This window comes from Ochlerotatus camptorhynchus, unplaced genomic scaffold, assembly GCF_037179485.1.
Source record: "Ochlerotatus camptorhynchus isolate MF236.1 unplaced genomic scaffold, CSIRO-AGI_Acam_v1.1 ptg000196l, whole genome shotgun sequence".
NCBI classification, from domain to species: domain Eukaryota; kingdom Metazoa; phylum Arthropoda; class Insecta; order Diptera; family Culicidae; genus Ochlerotatus; species Ochlerotatus camptorhynchus.
In genome coordinates, this window is record NW_027040686.1 from 5,810,268 (window position 1) to 5,833,861 (window position 23,594).

General features: G+C 36.3%; 2 protein-coding genes across 4 annotated transcripts in view; one reads left to right on the forward strand and one right to left on the reverse strand.

The window, feature by feature from the left end:
* LOC135702720 (alpha-protein kinase 1-like) overlaps nucleotides 1–23,594 on the reverse strand; it is a 365,060-nt gene that overhangs the window by 173,945 nt on the left and 167,521 nt on the right. The gene's annotated exons all lie outside the window — the stretch shown is intronic.
* LOC135702740 (uncharacterized) lies at nucleotides 839–13,973 on the forward strand. Its single transcript, XM_065223794.1, has 4 exons — nucleotides 839–1,004; nucleotides 1,122–1,213; nucleotides 1,305–1,449; nucleotides 12,901–13,973. The coding sequence occupies exons 1-4, from the start codon at nucleotides 881–883 to the stop codon at nucleotides 13,029–13,031; spliced, it is 492 nt and encodes a 163-aa protein (XP_065079866.1). The 5' UTR covers nucleotides 839–880; the 3' UTR covers nucleotides 13,032–13,973.

Genomic DNA, 23,594 nt, shown 5'->3' on the forward strand with positions numbered 1-23,594 from the left:
AGACCAATGAATGCGAAAATCAGCTGTTTACGCAACTACTGCTACTTGCCCGAATGGCCGAACCGAACGAGCAGAGCCAGTGATGCCACATATACAGATTTTTCTGGAATGGTACAGATGTTTGTAAAATATATACAGATTTATTCAGATTTTGGGAGAACATCTACAGCATTTTTAAACTGAAAATCGAAAAAAATATTTGTGGAGCTTAAAATACAGATGAAAAATGTGGCATCGCTGGGCAGAGCAACGATCATCAACTCACGATCGTCGCTGTCGAAGAAGTGGCTGCATGTTGTGCTGCAGCAGCAGCAGCCAAAGTCAATCATAACTCAACCGTCGTGCGGTGAAGACAGGTGTGCGTGTTCGCGAGTGCGTCTTTTGCTTACTCCAGTTCCAGTGAAACGGCATTTCTTCAATCGCCTGCAGCGTTTTCAGTTATGTGGTGTACATTTTTCACACAAACAACAGTTGAAGTAAAAGTGCGGTGAACGTTTTCCGTGACCTTACATAAACCAGCTTTCTGGCATTGGTTTGACAAGGGTCAAACTGGGCACAATTATATGACCGAATAAAAAAAAAAGGAAAAGGAAAAGCGGGAAGAGAAATCTACGTGCGAATTTGTGTCACCGACATAGAGTACAGAAAAAGGCAATAATAAAAACAACACTAGCCAGTGTTTGCTGGGGGGAAAGAAGATCACAAAGAAAAGAGAAAAGAGTTTGCGGTCATCATCATCATCAACAGCAACGGCGCGCGCGCCACCGGACAGAAAGCGAAAGAAACCGTTTCGTGAAAGTGTAGCCACCACCACCTCCATCCACAGCACAGGTTCCAGTAGCAGCAGAAGCAGCAGCAGTTCATCGCTCGCCAGGAAGAGATGGATCGATTCTTACGGTTTTTCGTCAAATTTCACGGCTATGCTATCGCACTGCTCAGCATCTTGTTTGCTCTAGTGAGCGTACTCTTCACTAGACTGAATTTCAACTACCCGTTAGACGAGTGTAAGTTTCGCTCGTTCGCTCGACTGATCCAATGTTAATCCAATTCATATTTTTCGAACATATTTTTTTTTATTCGCCACAAACCACAACCCAACTTTCTTTGTTTGGCTCTCGTAGGGTACAATTTTCGCTTCTCCGGCATCCCGATGCTGATATTGGGAGCAGCTTGGATAATGGCCAGCATCGTTCTCGTAGTCGGAGTGTTTAAGGTGATTGGACAACCTAGTTTATGCTTTCTTCTCGCGAAAAGACCCCGTGGATCTTCACCACACACACATGTGGCTTTCTCTCCATTTACAGGAATGCCCCAAGCTGATCTACCCATATGGGGCCGTATTCGTGGTGGAGCTGGGGACATTGATTTTGCGAGACGTCTACCTGCTCGTGGCTGGCAAGGACTGGGACGAGATGGTGTTCATCAACATCAGCGTTGTGCTGTTGCTCTGTGAGTATCCTAATGAAAACCTTTATTTTTTGAGTCATTAATCATAGTTCAAAAAAAATGCACTGGATTGCGGGTTATTGTCCAAAAAATTGCTGCCACACGCATGTGTAATGGAAGACGTGAACAATTTCATGCGTCATTGCTGCAGCTGCATGGCCATCGGGTTTGCATTTATTATCGTTTTGTTTTTGCTCCATTCGATGGGGTTGTGCCAATTATTTTCATTTCCTTTCCTCGCTATCGTTTATTCTTTCCCGAGGTGAATGATTGTAGCAATTGGAAAATTGAATTCGTCTAGTCTTTGCAATGTGTGCAGCGAAAGATGTGCTGTGCATAGTCAAGGTCGATCGACGAGGTTGTTTGCGAACCTATTTAATAAATTTAATTCGAAAATTCGAGCTATTAGTCTTGAAGATTGTAATTATTATCGGTCCTTAGCAGCTTCTTTGAGTAATTGATATGGAAGTGCAAGTTAGTGGCTATATAAATTGGCTACTTTGGGTTTTATCCGGTATTTCCGCTACTGTTCGTATTTTTGATTAAAAATCAAATCTCAGGGCTGGTAGCAAAAATCACTAATGTCACTATTTCTTAAAATTTAGTTACTAAAATCACTTTTTTACGACCCATAACTATTGTCACATAGTAAATAATTTGCCTTTGAAAAATCACCTCAAATAACAGCTTGATTTGGTTAATTAAAAATCAGCGTGTAAAGTACGACGAGAACAGTTCAGGGGAAACATGTCAGAAGGGTCTAACTCGAAAAGTTAACAATGACTTGGATCGTCGGTTTCTTACGAATGACAACACACCCACTCAAACTAACTAAGTCATCTGACAGAACAGAACAATGTTTGTTCTATGAGCTGGTGTAGTCAGATTCCGTGGGTGTGTGGTCATTCAAGAGAAATCGACGTTCAAAGTCATTGTTTACGCTTAGAGTTATACCCATCTGACATGTTTCCCCTGAGTTGTGAACATACCAGAACTGTCCAATTGCTGGTGATGGAAATTGCTCCGGACCAGATTATACAATTTCGCATTTTTCCCTTGTCTGTGATCTAGAAATAACATAGAGAACTTCAACAAAAAAATTATGATTTGTCAAAAAAGGTGGTCCAAATATCATGGCTGTTTAACTTCGTGATCTTGAAAGTTTTCCGAGCACTAGAATTCTATGAAAAATTTCATGCCCTAGATTTTTTTCAATGACTCAAATTTTGAAACATCTTTGAAGCTCGACAGCTTCATTATTCGTCCAATCACCGAGAAAAAATCATATAGAAGAATCTTAAATTCTTTTCTTAGTTCATTATTGCACTTTTTTTCCGGACTTGTAATTTAGAAAAAAAAAACTATGTTCAAGATCATAAAACGTTAACGATATTTAATAGAGCATTAAAATTTTTCAAAGACTGAGCGTACTTTAAATATTTAAATTTGTTCCAAGTCGTAAAATTTTCTTAATTTGTTCGTATTAGAATTTTAAGAACCCAGCATTGAAAAATTGGCCAAAAAATCACTTAAACTTATCCCAGATTGAGATTTTAAGCACTAGAGACATGCACAATTTTCTATGTCTGCGACCTTTCCATCCATCTCCAATTTTCCTCGTTCCAGAAAAGTTAGATTTTTGCTTAGACTGTTACCAACCGGTGAACACTCGTGTTTATTTCAGTTACCGTGGGGACGTAATTTGTAATAGTCCCAGCCTCTTTCAAATTGTATCATTATTTATGTACGGTACTTAAATTTGGAATGACGTTTCACACTCAACTAGTGATGGCCGATTTTCATTCGAATAATAGATTAATCGGTTATATCATGCCGATATAAGCATTAACTTCTGCAGAGGATCATCACCGATCGTTTCAAACATGTTCTGCACTCTCATTGGTGGAAAAATGACAGCACAACGAACAAAAAATAATCGATTAGTTGTTAAGTGAGTAATTAAAAACTGGGACATCTCTGATTTTGGTGTGATTGTTTTGATAAAAAAAAGTGCGCAAAATTTCATCTCTACCGAGGGGGCAGCAAAACCACAAAATTACCTTGCATACGGGGGTATTCATTGGATGAAAGGGACCGTGAAAATGGACACTAAAATAAAAAGTTTTTCTTCTGACAGTTTCATCTTAGTATTCTTCTTTGCTGTTACCTCGTAAAGTTTTGTAGGTCCCATAGCTAAGAAAATTTTCTATATCCAAAATATTTAAAATTGATTAAGTTAAAATTGTCAAAATTTGTCTAAATCCAAGACTTTTTCGTTTCACAAATTCGCGATCTGAATCTTAAATCATCGTAATAAACTGTTTGTTGCAATAAATCGCGTCAGCAAAATGAGGAAATGAGAAACAGAGTCAGGAAATGTGTAATGCACGTGCTTATTGAATAAATAAAATTATTATTTGATTATCGAATACTAATTACAGGACTGTTACAACAGGCGCGGACTTCGCGAATTTCGCGGATTTCGCGATTTTCGTGGATTTGTCGTGGATTTGAACTTTCAGTGGCAAAAATCGCGAAGTGACTGATGTGCTGTCACAAAAATTGTGAAATGCATTGTAACCTTTTTTTTATTTTACTGTCATCAATTTTGTTGTTCATTTTTGCTCTCAATTTTTTATCAGTTCAAAACAAACACCCTTAAATAATTGAGAAATGGTCTCAATTCCATAAGTCACACCGGATTTACACGGAAATTTCCTGGAGTCTGTCCAATGTGAGACATTTTCACGTTTTTTTATTTCCAATATGAACTTATCATTTTTCGCTATCAAATCATAAACGAATCGTATATATGCGAGTAATTGCCATGTATACCGGATATTCTAGGTTCTCCAAATCGTCCTGGAGTTCAGTTGATTTTTTCTACTATATCAACCAAGACTACAATAATGTCTGTAGTATCGAAATGTGTCCAAACAGATTCAAAGTGTCTATGAGGATCGTACCCAACCTATTGCTACGCATACAAAATGTTATAGGTTCTGAAATCATTCTGGAGATCAGATTATTTTTTTACTAGATCACCCAAGACTAATTCAATATCTGTAGTATCGAAATATGCCCACACAAATTTTCAGTGTCTATGTGGATTATGCTAACCTATTTCCGTGTATGCCAAATGTTCTAGGATTTCCAAATCTGTATTTCGATACTACAGATATTATCCTTGTCTTTGTTGATCTAGTAAAACAAATCATCTGAACTGCAGGACGAGTTGGAGAACCTAGATCATCTGGTATACGTGGAAATAATTAAACATTATAGACACTATGAATCTGTTTGAACATATTTCGATACTACAGACTTTATTCCAGTCATGGTTGATCTAGTAGAATAAATCATCTGAACTCCAGAACGATTTGGAGAACTTAAAACATATGGTATACATGGCAATAGTTCATGCATGATCCACATAGACTCTGTGCATCTATCTGGAAATATTTCGATACTAAAGACATTGTCCCAATCTCGGTTGATGTAGTAGATCAAATTATCTGAACTCCAGGATGATTTGAAGAACCTTGAACACTTGGATTACTCGGAAATAGATGATGCATGATCCACATAGACACTTTGAATCTTATTGGACATTTTCCGATACTACAGACATTATTGCAGTCTTGTTTGATCTAGTAGAGCAAATCAACTGATGTCCTGGACGATTTGAAAAACCTATAATTTCCGGTATACATACTAATAAGTCGTGCATGATCCACAAAGCCACATATATACGATTCGGTTATGATTTGACAACGAAAAGTGCTAGGTTCATATTAGAAAAAAATAAATAATGAAAATGTCTCACCATTGGACAGAACCCAAGGAATATCCGTGTAAATATACAACCGCGACGTGACCAACAAGTGTGACTTATGAAGCTCTGGTAATTTCTCGATTATGTGCAGGGTGTTTGGATTGAATCGGTAAAACATTGAGAAAACTAGAGTCAAATTAACTAGGGGAAATGACGGCTTCGGCATGCCAGACTATTTTCGGCAACCCAAATTGAAACACTATTTTCACTGGATTTTCTTACGAAAACACTTCGCTGAATGCATGCAAACGATTCTTTATGCTTTCAGCTTCAATTTGACTATATTTTTACCACTGAGAAAATGCAATCTAGTAAGGTTTTCTTGAAATGAAACACACGCACTACAAATTGTAGCTGATTTCGAGTTGCCGATAATAGAACAGCAGATTTACATGCAGCTCAAATGGAACGGTTGCCGAAGAAAAACTGGTTGCCGGCAATACTCGCTCTCACTAGAGAAGATTGGAGCTTTGTAAAAGCGTTTCAAAACAGTTTTTGACAATTCTTTCGACTGAAATTGTTAGAGCAGCTGGCAGCAAAATATTGTAAACAAACCAATACTGCATATGTGTGCGTTCCTGAGAGAAAAAGGCTATAGAAAGAAGGTCGCTGCTTAGGTTGCCGAGAATACGTAAATTCCCCTTCAACATTTAGGACAGCAAAATACGTCAAGAAAATTGTTTCATCAAAACTAGGCCGCTATTATTCAATAGAATCTCATAATGTAAGGGTGTTTTATTATGTTCACCAATTACTCAGAATTTATACTATACATAAATAACTGAAGATGATACAATGTAATTTAAAAAAAAATAGAGGTTACAAACGATACTTCTTTAGCTCAGTCGGTAAAGGCGCAGCTACAAAGCAAGTCCATGCTGGAGGCGACTGATTTCGATTCACGTCCGGTCTTTTAATTTTTCGGCTTGGAAAAATTCCCTACTTTCTTGGGCATAGGATGGTACGGGCATAGAAAGCTCTCAATTAAAATGTGAAAGTACTTCAAAGAACACTAAGTTGAGAGCAGGCAAAAATCTAATATGCTATAAGCTTGAAATGCCATGTAGTAGTATACAAATGCTATTTTTAGGCAATGAATTTTTTTTGCGCGGATTAGTATTTGAAGTCGCGGATTTCTTTTCAAAAATCGCGGATTTCGCGGATCAAATTTAGAAAATCTTGTAACAGCCCTGCAAGTGCGTGATACTAAAGAGTGCAAACAGAGAGAACCCCGCTCAAATTCCCATTCCTACATAAAACACAAGCTCCTGCAGCAGTTAACAAATAAGATTTATTATATAAGACCACGTAGTCCTACGTCACCATTGCGTACAACCCCACAGGGCTGTCCCTTGTAGTTTTTATTTTATTTTCAATTGGGTTCTGATTCAACTTGAGGTCAAAAACTTTATAATAAAGAAATGTTTAGGGCATTGCATAGAATTTCAAATTTTGTATAGGATTTCAAGGAACAGAGAATCAACGAATTTCCTAAAAGTTCAGAAAACTTCATATAAAGGCAGTGAACTTATACAATACTTTTCCGTTTTTGTCAGCCCCATCTGAAATTTTAGGCTGACAAAAACGGAAAGCTGACAAAATCGGGAAATTTTCTTTTTGAATATTTTAACCATCAAAATGATTTTGAAATCAAGTTTAACCACAGAGAACAGATATCCAAGCTTAAACAAATTGTTCGAAAAATTATGTGTAAGAATTCAAATTAACATACGTTTGAAACACTATCGCCGCCATACGGAATGTTGCGACTCGAGTTATCACTTTTTGCGATTAATGAGCAAACTGAACTAAAATTCTTATTGACCGTGGATACACGTCAAATCAGTTCAAAACAAACAAGACAAAACAACGGAAATCAACCGAGTTTCTGCGGAACCATTATTTTCGAATAAAAAACTATGTTCTTTTACAGTTTCCTGTAGATCTACAACCGTTTTTCGTTCCAATTTTAACTGAGCATAGTAGTCATGAGCAAAACTGGCTTTCCTTGAGTTCACTGGCGGCGTATCTTCAAATGATTCAGTGAGGGTGTGAACTCCAATTTAAATTCAGAAAAATGTGGTAATACCCTGCATCCGTTCTTGCAGTAATTCGAAAAACCTCCGGGGCAAGTGGTCGGAACATAACTTTTTAATTGCAAGCACTTGGACTCCACGTGAGAAGAAAATCTCATGTAGTTCGGGTAATTCAGTATCCTTAGGTAAATTGTGAAAGATTTTCGCTTGGTAACACCTTGTTTATTTGCGCACCAATAAAACTCGCACTTGCGGCCCATGTTTTGATCTGTTTTAACAAACAATGTTTTGCTCACAACAATTTTGACATTCATGTTAAGATGACGTATGCCGGTCATTGACGTCGATGGGCAGTGACACTAGCGCCACCACGATATTGCTAGGTTCAAATGTCTATTCAAAATAGCAGTTAAATTAACCATTATTTAACCATTATTTATCAACTATTGATGGGATTACTGATAAATGATTACTATTCTTACAACAATGGGTACACCAAATGTCTCGAAAAGTTGAGCCGGTACATACTGTTCGGTTTCCTTAAATTCCGCATGGTTTTCAGCGCTGCAATATCTCAGTATCAACGTACATACACTAGCCAGGAGCCGTCTCTTGCTACTGCTTGGTTCCGAGATGTTCGGTGTGATTCTGGATACCGCGTTGATGCTTGCTGGCCTTCACTGCTTTTTCGTAGGAGTATTCTACGAGGCTACTGAAGCCAAACGGTCGTCGACCATCACTCCCAGGCATTTCAACACGCACTTCTAGTTTATTGCGATTCTGTCAGCTCGTCTTCCACTTTAGGTCGCAAGTTCTCGTCCTCTGTACTGCCACAAGATTCAGTTGGCCGATGCCATATCGGATTTCCTGATGGTCACAATGGGTATATCCTTCACACATACTCTTCAATTCATGTTTTCCACCAGCGACGAACTGCAGTTCGCATAAAGTGACGTCGATAATGGACTTCCGGCCATCTCTGCGAAAAGTGCTGGTGGTGCCTTTATTGAACAGCCTAATTTCCAGCTTCGCCGTACCTTCCAGCTGAATGTGCCCTCTTGCGTTGGTACATCTATTTCCCCACTCCACTGCCTAATCATTGAAGACTCCTCCGATGACTACCGGTCTTCGTCCGATCAGCTCTTCGGTAAGTCCAACTAGCGTCTCGTGGAACTCCTCCATCGTCCATCGGGTGCGTGGCAACTGCATATGAATATTCCGTTAATTTTGGCGATCACGAAACCTTCTTCTTGAATGGGATATCTTCCCCTAGCTTGTATTGCAGCCATCCCAGCTCTATCCGCCATCTAGGTACCTTTATCGGGAGGGAGTGTCACAATTTGAGGTTTATTTGAGTTACCTCTGTTATTGTTGCGACAAAACAATTAAGTGTCATTTGGAGCGAAATGCTTGAGAATTCATGCTTAAAAACCGAAAATTTCAGCAAAATCTTCAGGCTGACAAAATCGGGGGTAGACAAAATCGGGAGCTGACAAAATCGGGAAAGCACTGTAGTAATTTAACAATCTTTGTACAAGGTGAGGGGATTATATAGAAAATCGAGAAACTTAGCAGAACTTCTTTGAACAGCAAGGAATTGTGTAGAAGTTCAGGGAACTTCATAGAAGTTCGGCTAGATTTTCGAGAATTTCGTGGAATTCAGAGAGTTTTGTAGAAATTCATCTAGATGTTCTGAGACCTTGGTAGAATTTCCGGGAATAGTGAATGAGACATCGGACATATTTACAAGTTCAGCAATTTTAGTTGTAGTTTGTGTAAGCTATAAACAAATCGTATAAGTTCAGTAGAAGTGGATGCGATTTTCCAACTATTCGGAGAACTTTTTTTTAAATTTAGGGAGCTTCATTTCGGTTCAGGAAAAGCTTAATGGATTGGGAAGAAGTTCAGGGAGCTTTATTTGAGTTCATAGAATATAATTAAATAAATTTTGCAGAAGTACAGGAACCTTCGTAACAGCTTTATAGAACTTAGTTTTTTTTGTCGGTCTTGTTTTCCGTACTGAATACCAATGCTATCGGCGCCAGGGAGGCAGCTGCCACACCTGGATCATACCTAACGACCCATCAACTCATAGACCGCGGACCAACGGCTTTACTTCCCTTCCGAAGGAAGGCGGTATCAGAGATGTTATGCCTCAGAAAATCCTGGCGGCGCCGACTGGGATTGAACCCACGCCTTTTGGGGCGAGAGTCAATCACGCTTACCCCTACACCACCGGCGTCGCTAGAAAAAATTAGTTGATATTAATGGATTTTTAACATGATATCAGTAAAGTTTTTTGGATGTTTTTGAAAGTCTTTAAAAATGAAGGTTTATTCAGTATTACACTGAAGATCAGAAACACTTCTTCATAAAATTTCAAATGTTTTCAAAATTAAAACATATCTTCAAAACGAATCAAAAGAATCAAACTTTATGTGAGACTATTGCGTGTAGCAAAAAAGGTGAATAAAAGATGAAAGCCAATCTTCAGCCGTGAATAGGCAATTAATCATGAAATTCAAAGTAGTAGCAGAGTATATTTTAGATAATCTGGAGAAATATCGCAATTCTTACATGCAATGCAAAAGTAGTTTTCTCCGGTATATATATGTCTTAATTTTTCTGGAATGAGCCAGCTCCTGGTCTGGGGGTAGGTAGCCCAAGTAACAATTCAGTAACAATTTAGCATCCACTCTGATTTATGATGGTTTTATAACGGCAATGAACAATCCATTTAGTTTAAAAATATAGCATTTCAAACTGTAAAACATTCCTGCTTAGTAATTCAGCTTTTTACTGTTTTAAAAACCTTTTAAAGTCTGGCAAGAAAGTCAAAAACTGTCTTGTTTTAAAAATAAATTTAAAACAGTTATCAATCCCTCCTTAAAACTGTTCTGTAATTCAAGCATAAACGTCATTAGCAATTGTTTATTAATGTCTTGATGAAATACTTTATAAACGTGTTCTATCATTATAAAAGCAACCATAAAACCATAAGATTTCGCATTAGAGCAAAAGCATTTATTGTGGCTTTTTGGGCTTTTTAAAGTGCATCATTAACTCCTCAATTACTCTGTTTAAAAATTGAGCTTAAAAGATGGTTCCTCATAGTTAATAAATGCCAAATTTATGACAAGGAAATCTCGAAGGATAGACGAAGTAGGATGAAAAATTCAAGTTGATTTCACCATCAACGACTGCCTATCTGGTGGAGAAGAGCAAACTGAGCGGGGCCCTCGATTTCATAAAACATTGTCGAAAGTATAAAAAACATACCAGCCTTCTCCAGATCTTGCGAAAAGATGACAACCGACAGCAAACCACTGAAACTGTTAGTTAGCGGAGATTAGCCGGCTTCCGATCCATACCAGCGATTTTATTCGGCGAAAGAATCAACTCTTCGAAAATTTCATTCAAGCGTACATCCCTGCATCGTTGGATGGTGCACTTCTGGAACCATCCGGAAGAAGGGGATCTTTTTCGGGAATGATTGCGCTTTCAGCTGTTCGAAATACGAAATGTTGTAAAACAGTATCGCAAACTGTCTGAGTAACCAATCTCCCAATCTAGCGGGAGAAAACCACCTGGAAGAACCCTGGATCCCACAGCGCAACTATCGAAAAATAAACAAACTTTGACGTTTAATTTTTTGCAGGCAACTTTGCCTCCATAAATGCTGCCATAAATCTGAACGGGTTAGGATCAAGCAAAATGGCTTTAGATAAATACAATTCAGCCTGCAAGTTTTCTTCATAAAAGCCATTTTAAAACCTTATTAATTTGTTAAGGATTTCTTGAAAGCAAAACAACTTTTTCACAAATGGCCCATGAAAATCAACTTTTATGCCACCGCCATGTTACAATTAGTTTGCTTGTTTTTCACAATATTCGATTTACAATCTATATTTCCATAGATATAATTATATTTTGGTATATTTAGCAATCAGTAAACATTTAAATGCGAAAATAATAAAAAAAAAATCTCGGCCAAACTCGATCTGTAGATTTTTTTTTTTTTCAATGTTAAATAATTAGTCAAATCGACGTTTTACGAGGGTGGACTTAATTTTTTCGATGTTTGCACGTACATTTCACATAAAATTTAATATGGCACTTAAAACTAGGCCACTTAATGAGAACTATTGTAATAAATTTGGATATTCAACAAGATTTCTATACAACCAGTTTCTATTTTAATTATTTTGATAAGATCGGATTCATAAATCCATTTCTATCTTGATTGATGCTTTCCTAGTGGATTCAGCATGCGGCTAGGGGAAATGGCTCGGAAAGGGTTTTTATTGTTGCTAAATAGCTTTTATTGTTGCTTTCAAATGGTTCTCAATGCGTTCGTCATACAACCTTTTGCAGTAAATCAATCTTGAAGAGCTACGAGAATACACCCTTCAGAACCTTCTCCAGGGTGGACCAACTAGACATATTCTAGTCTTAATGAGGTTTTGGTGGTTGCATTAATGACAAAATAGCCTTGACCAGGGTTTTATGAATGTTGTTTTATAGTTGCTTTGTAGTATTTCATAAAAGAAGATTACAAAGTAATGAATTAAGAAATTGTATTAGAAAGCATGAACTTGATTACAAATAATCTAGGGAATATTCTTGAAAACCTTGAAACAAGAAAATATGTTAACACTCTGTATTCTGTAAGAGATTCAACTGTCCATATCTCAGTGTTATAGGGGAAATGGCTCTAATGTTGGCCTATGGATCTAAGATTAGGCCCATCGCTAAACATTTGCTATTTTTGGTCGGTATTGGAAATTTCAGTTGTAGAATTTATGTATGGGCCCAAATTAGGGGCATTTAGGCCGACATTACATCCATTTCCCCTATATTTCGATATGTGACCACTTTTTCTCTATGTCGATGGTTCTCTTCAAATGGTATAGTAGGCTTTTCTTGTTCTACATCTCGATCTCTCCATTTATCGAAAGTCCCTTCAATATCGTCAACTCTGTAATAGAAATTTAAAAATAAAACTATGTCCTTTTTTTATGATTTGTTGTGATCCTGCAAAAAAAGAATCAGTACAGTAATGACTTAATAATTAATTGGAGAAAAAATCGTCACCAAACGAATTTCTATGGCAACGATTTCTGCAACATTTCAGGCGTGTTTTATTTCCAGTGAAACAGACAATAGCATTGGTTAAAATAAGCGGTGCGATTTTAATGTGATCAAACCTTATACAAACCTTTCGAAATCGTACATTTTCAATACCATTCCATTTTCTTTATATGAGTAAAAAAAATCATTGCTCTAACTTATGCAACGAATGAACCAACACATTTCCCATACATATTAATTGGTCACACAAAATCACTAACCTCAAAATCAATTAAATTCAACCACCATTTACGAGTGGAGCGCTCTACCATTGAACGATTGAAGTGCACTAACCGCGATTGCATCATTTTCAGCATTGCCGGAATGTATTGGAAATCTTTAATTCAACACCGCACCATAGGAACTACTCTGCAGCAACACCTGACTAATTCGATAATTACTTTCTCCCCCTCTCCCACCCACCTACTTCCGTCACCTGTTGGAATGCGGCAGTCATCATCCCGTACATCGCACTGAGCTTGCTCGCCCTGCTCAAGCTGATCGAAGTGGATCCAATCATGCCGAAAAGTCGTTCCGATAACTTCGTGCGATTTGACAACACTCAAACCAACACGGAAGCATAGGAGGACTTTTCTTGTTTTTTAGATTTTCGGGCACGCATCTTGATACCACTTTGTGCAACAGCAACAACAACTACAACAACAACAACAACAATGTTTGAAAACACGCGGTGAACGAAAAAGAAAAGGGGCCAAACTCATCAATGGTCAGGTAGGTATGCGTGATTGATCACTTAGCAGCATCACTAAACGTCGGGTAGGAAATGAGTTCGCCTCCTTTAGTGTTTCAATAGCGTCTTTCTGCTGTTGTTTGCTATTATATTGCTCTGTTACAACGAAAATTGCTCCATGATCACCGCCCGACACTGTATTACGCGATCACAAATGCGCGCGCGCATCATAACGAGTAGGTAGGCTTTTTACCCACAAACTGTCTCCCCCTTTGAGGGAAAGACACACACACACACACTGTCAGACAGTCAATGGAGATGAAGATTTTAATTGCTTATTGTTAGCTTTGGTGGTGTAACGGTGCATTTTCTTATTTATGTGTAGTTTCTTCTTCGCTATTTTTTCCTCGCGAAAAAAGCCCCGGGAGTCTTTCTATCGAACTATTTGTAAGCTCAAAACTGGAAAAACTGATGATGATGGCTACGCTCCTCTAGCAGTAAGATGAACAACAACAACAATAACAACGACGACAACATCAACACTGTGTCACCCCTTATTTATCATGTATCTTGAAGCGAATTTTAAGTAGCTATCTTTTTAACCTTGCATTTTCCCTAGGTTTAACTGAAAACCGCGACTGACTGATTTCTATATGTACTTCTAGTGTGCTAAGTTTTAATTTTAACACTTTCGCTAAAGAATGCTTTCGAGACGATTTTACTGCCACAGGATCGTAGTCACATGGACATTTGCAAACATATTTATTTCATCGCATACCTTTATTGAAGCAGATTTTATCGAACGAGTTAAGTTTTAATCGTCAGTATTGTTATGAGTAAAATAATAAACGAATCATCTGGTATTCAAATACAAAATAAAGTTTCATTTAGTATTACTATTGGAAGTTTTATTTGACCATCGAATTCCTTTGACATAATTTAATTATAAACCTTATTACGTTGTTTTTCCTTCTAATTCTACTACCATTGTATCACTTTCGCTTTTACTATTTACTGTCACTATAACTTATATAAAACTATAGCAGATACGTATTTCGTTTACTACTTGCAAACTTCTTCAGTGTCTAGTGTCTACTGTATATGACTAGATACTGAAGAAGTTTGCATGTAGTAAACAAAATACGTATCTGTTATAGTTTGTTTTTAAGTGATGGTAAAAGTGAATTAGTGAAAGTGAAATTGATAAAATGGTAGTAGAATTAAAAGGAAAAAACAATGTAATAAGCTGTACAATTATTCTACTAAAACGCTCATCAATCAATTTGGATAGTTAAATTAAAATGAAATAAATTTCGAGAATTATTTATTTTCTTAAGTCTGAGATCCAAAAAAGTTCCATTTTAGGAATTCATGTCATTTTTTTTCAATTTCAAGATTTCGGTTTTTCTCGTGGATCTCGCTTTTTTAAATAAAATTTTAATACCCAGCACATGACGATAGGCGTGTGCAGATTTCTTCATAAGGGAGAGGGAGCAGCCATCCAATGAGGGGCATATAGATTTAAGTAAGACAGATAATGGACTTGGTGCTGTTTGCTAATTAAAGATCCAAAATACTGCGAAGAATAAAACGAAGAATAAATAAAATGTATTTAATTTGAAGGTATACCAACACATAACCGTTGATTTAAACCAATTTCCATTATTTCTCAGCAATATTTCGCTATAGGGTAGTGCGCTTCTTCGTCGTAACCGCCCATTTCCGTTCTATCGATCAGAAAACATCAATCATATCAATGATTTCACCGTGCACAAATCAATAATAAGTTTGTTTCGATGCGTTAGTTCATTAGCTAAAACATAAATCCTGTTAGAGCGCATTGTATGAATATTTACGTTCATTGTTCTCAAAACAAAAGAAGCTCTCCTAGCGAATCCCCTTTTTCTACGTTTATCCGTATGACGAAGAAAATGTAATGGCGTTTCAATGCATTAGGACGGAATTGTAACTCGTAGAACGAATTTAGAATCAAGAAGCAGTATTAGATTTTAAACAATATCTCAACAATTTGTGACTCTTTTTCAAATCTAACGGTACGTATGGAAAGGTGAATAAATTTAGAAGTCATCTTTGACAGAAATGTTCCATTTTTTGTTTAAACTCGTTTAGAAAATAGAGGTAAAGCGCGGGTTGTGCTTAGTGCGACGGAAATTAGATCAAAACCCCTATAGCTAAAAGCAATATTTGAGCTTTATAGCTAATATTTCTCAACTGTGGTTTATGGGTTCAGATAATTGCAAGGACTGCATGTATTGAATTAAATAATAAATTTAAAATCATTTAAATAATAACAATAAGCACATAGTTGAAGATGCTAATTTCAAATAAAAGACTGTAGTGGTAATTTTTATACGATAGATGGAGTAGATGAAAGTATAGAGTTGATAGTTCCGTTAGAGTACGGCAGTATGAAAATTGCATATAGATAGTAGAATAGCGAGCTAGGACCACTTTTTAAGGAAGGTACAAATCGGTTTTTTCATCTCTCTTTAACAAACTCCCCCTTTGGAGAGGGATGGGGGTAAACAATAGTTGCAATTTCCAAACTTACGAAGTGCGGTAAAAAATCGGTAGAACTGTTTCAAACACATCGTTCGTACTTGAGCGGTCGGCTTTCATCTCTTTTTGCCAGTACCTCACCATTTCTCTCCAAAGGGGAGTTTGGTAAAGAGAGATGAAAAAACCGATTTGTACCTTCCTTAAAAAAGTTGTCCTAGCTCGCTATTCTACTATCTATATCCATTTTACACACTGCCGTACTCTAACGGAACTATCAACTCTATACTTTCATCTACTCCATCTATCGTATAAAAAATTACCGCTACAATCTGTTATTTGAAATTAGCATCTTCAACTATGTAACTCGTTGACTTCACGCAGAAGTAATACTAAACATATAGTCAAAGAACAATAAGTAGTTTATTATGAAATATACAAATTGACTATAGGGGGGTGTCTATAGAAACTTTTCTGATTTTTTGGATAACTGTGAAATAGCAAGATAGCGTGAAGGATGACTTTTTTTTCCGTCGATCTTGTTTTCCGTACTGAGTACCAATGCTACCGACGCCAGGAAGTCAGCCCCCACACTTGGACTCATGGACCGGGGACCATTCGCTTTACTTCCCTTTTATGCCTTAGAAAATCCCGACGGCGCCGACTGAGATTGAACCCAGGCCCTTTGGAGTGAGAGGCAATCACGCTTACCACTGCACGACCGGCGCCGCTAAAGGATGACCTCAGATCTTCTCCTAAATATGGTGAAGGTTGATCGGCAACTTCAGGGCGTTTATGGTGTCATTAGAAAGTTGCTGATTTTTGAAAAAAAATTCAAGTAGCAACGCACAATAAATTTTATGATTTTATGCTTGTCTTCGAAGTAGTCAAAGAGCGTTAAGGATGCTACAGATCTCCTCCCAAAATTATGAAAGTTTGAACTAAAACAGGTGTCTATCGAAACTTGATGATTTTTTTTTATGTTTTAAAAATCGCAGGATGATTATAAATCTCATGCTAAAATTTTGCGAGGTTGATATGCAACAACGGGTCGTTAGAGGAGTCTTAAGACATTTCTTGATGTTTTGGATATTTTTGAAATAAATAAGGATGACTACACATCATCAAAAAATTAAGGTAGTATGATTTGCAACAGTAAGACGTTTGAGGTGTCTATGGACACTTGATGATTTTTTTGATTGATTCTAATACAGCAGGAGGACCTTCTAAGTGGTTTTGAAATTTTGGGACGCTGAACAGCAACATCAAGGCATTTAAGGTGTATTTAGAAATTTGATGATTTTTTTTGGATGACATTGAGGTTGGTTATTGAACTTACACCAACAATTTGAGATGTTAATCTGCAACAACAGGGCGTTTGCGGTTTCTAGAAATTTAATGATTTTTTGGATGACTTTGAACTAGCAGAAGAACGTTAAGGATGACTACAGATCTATCCCCAATTTTTCAGAAGATGAGCTGCAACAACAGGACGTTTGGGGTGTCGATAGAAACTTCCTGATTTTTTTTTGGATAATTTTCAAGTTGCAGTAGAGGACGTTTTAAGTGACTATTGATTATGATTACATTTGAATATCTGAGGAGGTTGAATTACAGTAACAAGGTGAATGACTTTGAAGTAGCATGATACCGTTTGCGTGATAATGTTTGAACCATCGTACAAATAAGGTTCCCGTTTCACCTGTGCATACAATGCATTGCACAGTGGTCCATAATGCAGATTTAGGTGGAATTATATGTTTTGAACCTGAAACTGAAACTTTAGACTAAAAGTCTCTTCCACAAAGTTATTCCATATAGTTAGGCCCTCATTTTTATGACAATGAATTCTAGGGTGGTTCCTATTATCATTAAAATCAAAAATCTAACTTTTTTGTTTGAATAAATTAAAGTATACATTCTTCGAAAAGTTATAGCTGAGCAAATTTTAAGCAACTTTGTTGAAGATAACTTTTTTGTATCTCTTAAATTGACCGATTTAGAGCTATTTTCTTGAGTTGAGTTAGGGTGGCTCTTGAAAAAACAGTTTTTTTGTTCTAGTTTTCTTATTTCAAATTTCTCAGCAAAAGTGTCTTGGGATAACTTCTAGATCTTAAGAAGGCGCAAGTTTTTGCTGCACAAAGTTTGTCAATATCTTTCGCCGATCAAGAATTATTGACCTTTTTATACTAAAAATATGCACTTTTAAAATGTTAATATCTCTGGTTGGGGAAAACAAAAAAAAAGTTTTTTTACGGCATTTGAAAGGGCGTATATTATTCTCAATAATATGACAAAATTGGAGGTATGTTATTTTTTAAACTCGCATAAAATCAATTTGAATTTAGTCATATTTTTTACTATATTTAGGAATATCTTTTTTATTAGAAGAGATACATGTAACAAATTCAAATATTAAACATTCGTCTAAAAGAGTTTTAAAATTCTCTAGAAGATAACTTTCATGAGAAATTTCAAATAAAAAAGTTATTGGCAAAAAATGGATTTCATAGGACCACTCTAATGACAAATTTATATAAAATGTGCTAATACATTTGTTTCAATATTTGGACATTTAGTGTCTTCGAAGAAGTTTTTGTTCTTAAAAATTCCCTTCTTTTGGTGTTTGCAAACGTCAGGGTGGTCTTCAAATTAGGGAATTTTTAAAACTAACTTTTTTGTTTTACAAAATAAAAACATGTGTTGTTTAAAAAAGTTGTAGCTAAGTTAATTGCAAGCAACTTTGTCGAAGAAATTTTTTTTTATCTCTTATCGTTCTCATTTTAGAGTATTTTTTCGGAGTTGACTTAGGGTGTTCCTGGAAAAAATAGTTTTTTAGCAATAACTTTTTTATTTGAAATTTCTCATGAAAGTTATTTTCTAGAGAATTTTAAAACTTTTTTAGACGAATGTTTTATACCTGAATTTGTTGCCTGTATCTCTTCCAATTAAAAAGATATACCCAAATATAGTAAAAAATATGAATAAATTCAAATTGATTTTATACGAGTTTAAAAAATAGCATACCTCCAATTTTGTCATAATATTGAGAATTACATACGCCCTTTCAAATGCCGTAAAAAAACTTTTTTTTTGTTTGCCCCAACCAGAGATATTAACATTTGAAAAGTGCATATTTTTAGTATAAAAACGCCAATAACTCTTGATCGGCGAAAGATATTGACAAGCTTTGTGCAGCAAAAACTTGCGCCTTCTTAAGATCTAAAAGTTATCTGAAGACACCTTTGCTGAGAAATTCGAAATAAGAAAACTAAAGTAAAAAAACTGTTTTTTCAAGAGCCACCCTAACTCAATTCAAGAAAATAGCTCTAAATCGGCCAATTTAAGAGATACAAAAAAGTTATCTTCAACAAAGTTGCTTGAAATTTGCTCAGCTATAACTTTGCTGAAGAATGTATACCTTAATTTATTCAAACAAAAAAGTTAGATTTTTGATTCTAATGATAATAGGAACCACCCTAGAATTCATTGTCATAAAAATGAGGGCCTAACTATAAAGAACAACTTTGTGCAAGAGACTTTTAGTCTAAAGTTTCAATATCAGGCTCAAAACATATCATTCCACCTAAATCTGCATTCTGGACCACTGTGCATTGGTTTTCTGTGCATGCACGTAACCTATAGCTCATACCGTAGTAGGCTGTGGATGATTTACTTAGTATGACAGTTGCACCATGTCAAAAGGGTTTTAGACCGAGAAAAGAAAGGATAACTATCCGCGAAGGTGGCCACAGGTCGTCCGAGGTCAGCTCGGGTTCCGAGGATTATCGCTGCTATCAAAAGGAAGATTCGGGTGAATCCAGCAATAAGGAAAATGGCAAAGGAACACGGGATCAGTGACTTTACGGCACGGAAGATCGTTAAGGAGGATTGCGGGGCGAAGTCGAAGGCACGGAAAAAAAATCACATGATTACAGGGCGGTTGAGGTATCTCTAGAAACTTGAAGATTTTTTGGATTATGTTTAAGTAGCAGGAAGACGTTCTAAGTGACTATTGAGCTCTTTTGAAATGTTGGGAGCAGTGCTGGCATTATACTCAATCAAAAGATTTTGTTTCGCTCTCAAGGGCTCCCAATAGCACGCGCGATATTGGAATAAAATATCAAGCATGATATTGATTTAACGAGCTCCTTTGATATTGCGAGACTATTCCGAAAATGTAAAATTGTAGCTACGAGTTGACTTACCACAAAAATGATTCCGTTGCACATCGTTTTCTTAGAAAAACAAGCATAGTTTACTATTTCTCTTGACATACACGACAGCAGTAACTGTCAGCAGTGATCAGCGTTGCCAGGTCATTTTCAGAAACATCTGGACCAGTTAAAATAAAAAATCTGGAAAAATCTGGAATGCTCCAAAAAATCCTGTTTTTAACCTAATGCTATTGAAATCAAAGTGATTGACACATGTTACATGAATAAATAAATATCTATTACATATTTAAATAAATTACATAAAGCAAATAACTTGTTAGCATTGCAAAATCATCCAAAAGTTGAAAAGTTTTGACACAGTGTGCCCAAAAAGTTTAAATATCCATTACGCAGCAGCTCAAAAATTGAATTAAATGTAGGTAAAATACTGCAGAAAATATGTTTAAAATTGTTTTTTTTTAATGTTTTTTTAAAAAGAATGAGAAGCAAAGAATTGGGCAAATTTGATGGGATGGATTTTTTTAAACTAATAGTCGATGTAGTCCTTACTATTTGATGCAGTACCAGAATATAAAGTTTTTTTTTTAGTTCTACATAATTCTAATATTAACCTGAGGTTTATTAGATTAACAATTAAACTATTGATGTCATAGAACAGACAACACCCAGTAGACCAGTAGGCAATTTTATTTTGAAGCAAAATTCACCTGGCTGAAGTGGGAATCAAAGCCTAACATCGTGGTACTCACACAAAGTAGATGATAGTGGTTTACCACGCTTTGTAGCACGGAAACTAAGTCCGACAGCGGTGGGCTCTAATATCAAACAGTGTTACCTGCAAACGAAAAAGAGATACAACCAGGATCAAGGTTGCAAAGACTCATTTCAGCTAAAACAATGTTTTTCTAAATTATGAAATAATTAGATGCCATGATCAAGTTTTGAATTGGTAGGATACAAGAAGAGGTTGCAAAGAATGTTTTTGACATATTAAACCTGTTTATTTCACTTCATGAGAGTCACAATCAGCGATTTTTCACAAACTCACTCACTCACTCAGCGATCAGTAAATCGCTGATTGTGACTCATAGAAAGCAAAATTTACAGGTTTTATGTTTCCAACACACACTTTGTAACCTCTTCTTGTAAGTTACAAGTAAAACATGCCATCATACCATCTTTTGGTTTTATTATTCCGAAAAACATTATTTTAGCTGAAATTAGTCTTTGCAACCTTGACCAGGATTAGTTTTTTGAAGTAATAGTCATCTGAATACCCAACTAACCATATCTCAGTGACATTTTCTCACTCTGAACCTACATTAAAAGTTATGTTGTGATTATATGGTTACTTTGGTACTTACATGAAATGTTGTGAAAGTACCACATGTTCAACAACGCCCAACTATGGACAGCTCAATGTTAATACCATTTCCTTTTTGAATCAGCGTACACCAACATGATAATCTTCTTAGAAATACTTTCGTCACCTTCGTGGTACTCACACAAAGTTTACCTTAAACTACGGGTAACTCCGAATAATTTTATGCCAAAGAATAATTTTATTATATTACTAAAAAGGAAGTCTGATAGCGTCATTTTTGAAGTCGCAGGATCTTGAAATGATTATAAATTCCGGAATTTCTATTTTTCCTGGGTCTCAGATCATGAAAATATTGGTTAGTCTTAATTTACTTGGAACTCTTCACAGGATATCTAAGCCCTTTTATTAGTTCCATTTGAATGACCCTTCAACTTCATCATACTTATTTTCTGGATTCCCCTAAAATAATCTTGATAATATCCAAACTTTTTCAGTAACATTTTAAGAGTTCATAGCATTACTTCTTGTAATCTCTTATAAATTACTCTCCAATTCCACAATTCCCTCAAACTGGTCATACTTCCCAAGAATTGGCATAATTTTGAGCCCAAATTCTTAAAGTACTCCTAATAATTTCCCTGGTGCATTTTTCAGAATGACGGTCACACTCTTCTCAGAATTATCCGATAATTACCTTTAGAATGCTTTGCAGATAAGGTCAGAATTATTTTGAAATCCTCTTGAGCATTTCCTAAGCACTCAATTACTTTGCCAAAATGGCCTTGAAAGTCTCCCAGAAATTGCACATAATTCCGTTAAAATGTCTTAAAATTTTATTTAAATGAATCTCCATAGAAACATTGGACAGAATACCATTGAAATTATTCTCACGATTCGCATACTCCTTAAGTTTCATCATAACAATTTTCTATGATTTCTCTTCCGGATTGTATTTCCTACACACTTGGAAAAGCAACTGAATTGAATTGCATAATTTTTACCGAACAGTTCAGCTGTTCAGATTTCGGTAAAATTTACCGAAGTCGGCGATAATTTCTAAGTGTGTATCATCATTTTCATCAGAGTTGACAAGACAATTGACACCGTCTTCAACCAGAGGTTACACAGACTGAATATTTAACACACCACACCCAGTAGACCATTAGGGAAATTTTCATGTTGCCAAAATTTGCACCGGCTGGAGCGGGAGTCGAACTCTCACTTCGAGGAACTCACAATAAGCCTGAACGACGGGTGACGCAACACGACCACGAAGCTCACAATGATGGATGGAGCTCTACTCAGAATTAGCTTGAAGTTCTCCTTTAATTTCCCAAGGAATTCACCTCACACTTCACCGTGAACTATTTTGTAGAATTACCTTAAAATTCCAATAATGTCCAACGTTGATGGCTTTTAATAATTCAAGTAGCAAATTAGGATTTTTTTTTTAACAGCTGGTTAATCAATTGCAGTGATATTTTTAAAGCAACATGTTTAAAAAATCTGGGAAAATCTGGAACATATTTAAAAAATCTAGAAATAGACGTGGTCTGTCTGTGTATCTGGCAACACGACTAAAAATCTGGAACATCCAGATAAATCTGGAATACTGGCAACGCTGGCAGTGATGGAAGTTTCGGTTCGTGTTTGGGTGTACAGCAAAAATCTTTAAGCTCAAACTCACCACAGTTTGGTGAGCTGGTGAGTTTTTTTTTAGAATGATATCAGAGCAACCGTATCACAGCTTGTAGTATCATCCGCTGTTGTTTGCATGTTGATTTTTGTCTACGATACTCAAATGAGATTATGCTCATTGGTGAGATTTGATCTTTTGATATTTTCCCAACACTGGTTGGGAGGTTGAACTGGCGTTTAAAGTGTACAGCTTTCCCCCGAAGAACGCGTTACCCACTGAGTTCTACCCACCACTTTGTCTTGGTGGGTTTTCAACCAAGCGCTCTGATTTTCTGCGAGTGACTAGTTCTTCATTGGCACTACTCACATGCAAAAAATCAGACCGTCTGGTTGAAACCCCAACGAGAAAAAGCGGTGGGTGCAACTCAGTGGGTACCGCGTTCTTCTGGGGATAGCTGTATAGTGTAGAAATATGATGATTTTTTTTTGTTTGATAACTTTAAAGTTGCAAGGAATTTCAATTAAGCTTATAGCAACATTTGGGATGATTGATCTGCAACTCAGGGGTGTTTCAAATGTTTTTAGAAACATCATGATTTTTTGAATGACAAGTATCAGAAGGGCGCATAGTAAGACTACAGATGTCTTCAAAATTCTGTTTGGAGGTTGAACAGCAGGGCGTTTAAGGTGTCGATATAAACTTAATGCTTTTTTGGATGATATTGAAGTAGTAGTTAGACGTTCTAAGTGACTATTGTTCTTTTCTTTAAGTTTTTAAAGATTGTATTACAATAACAGG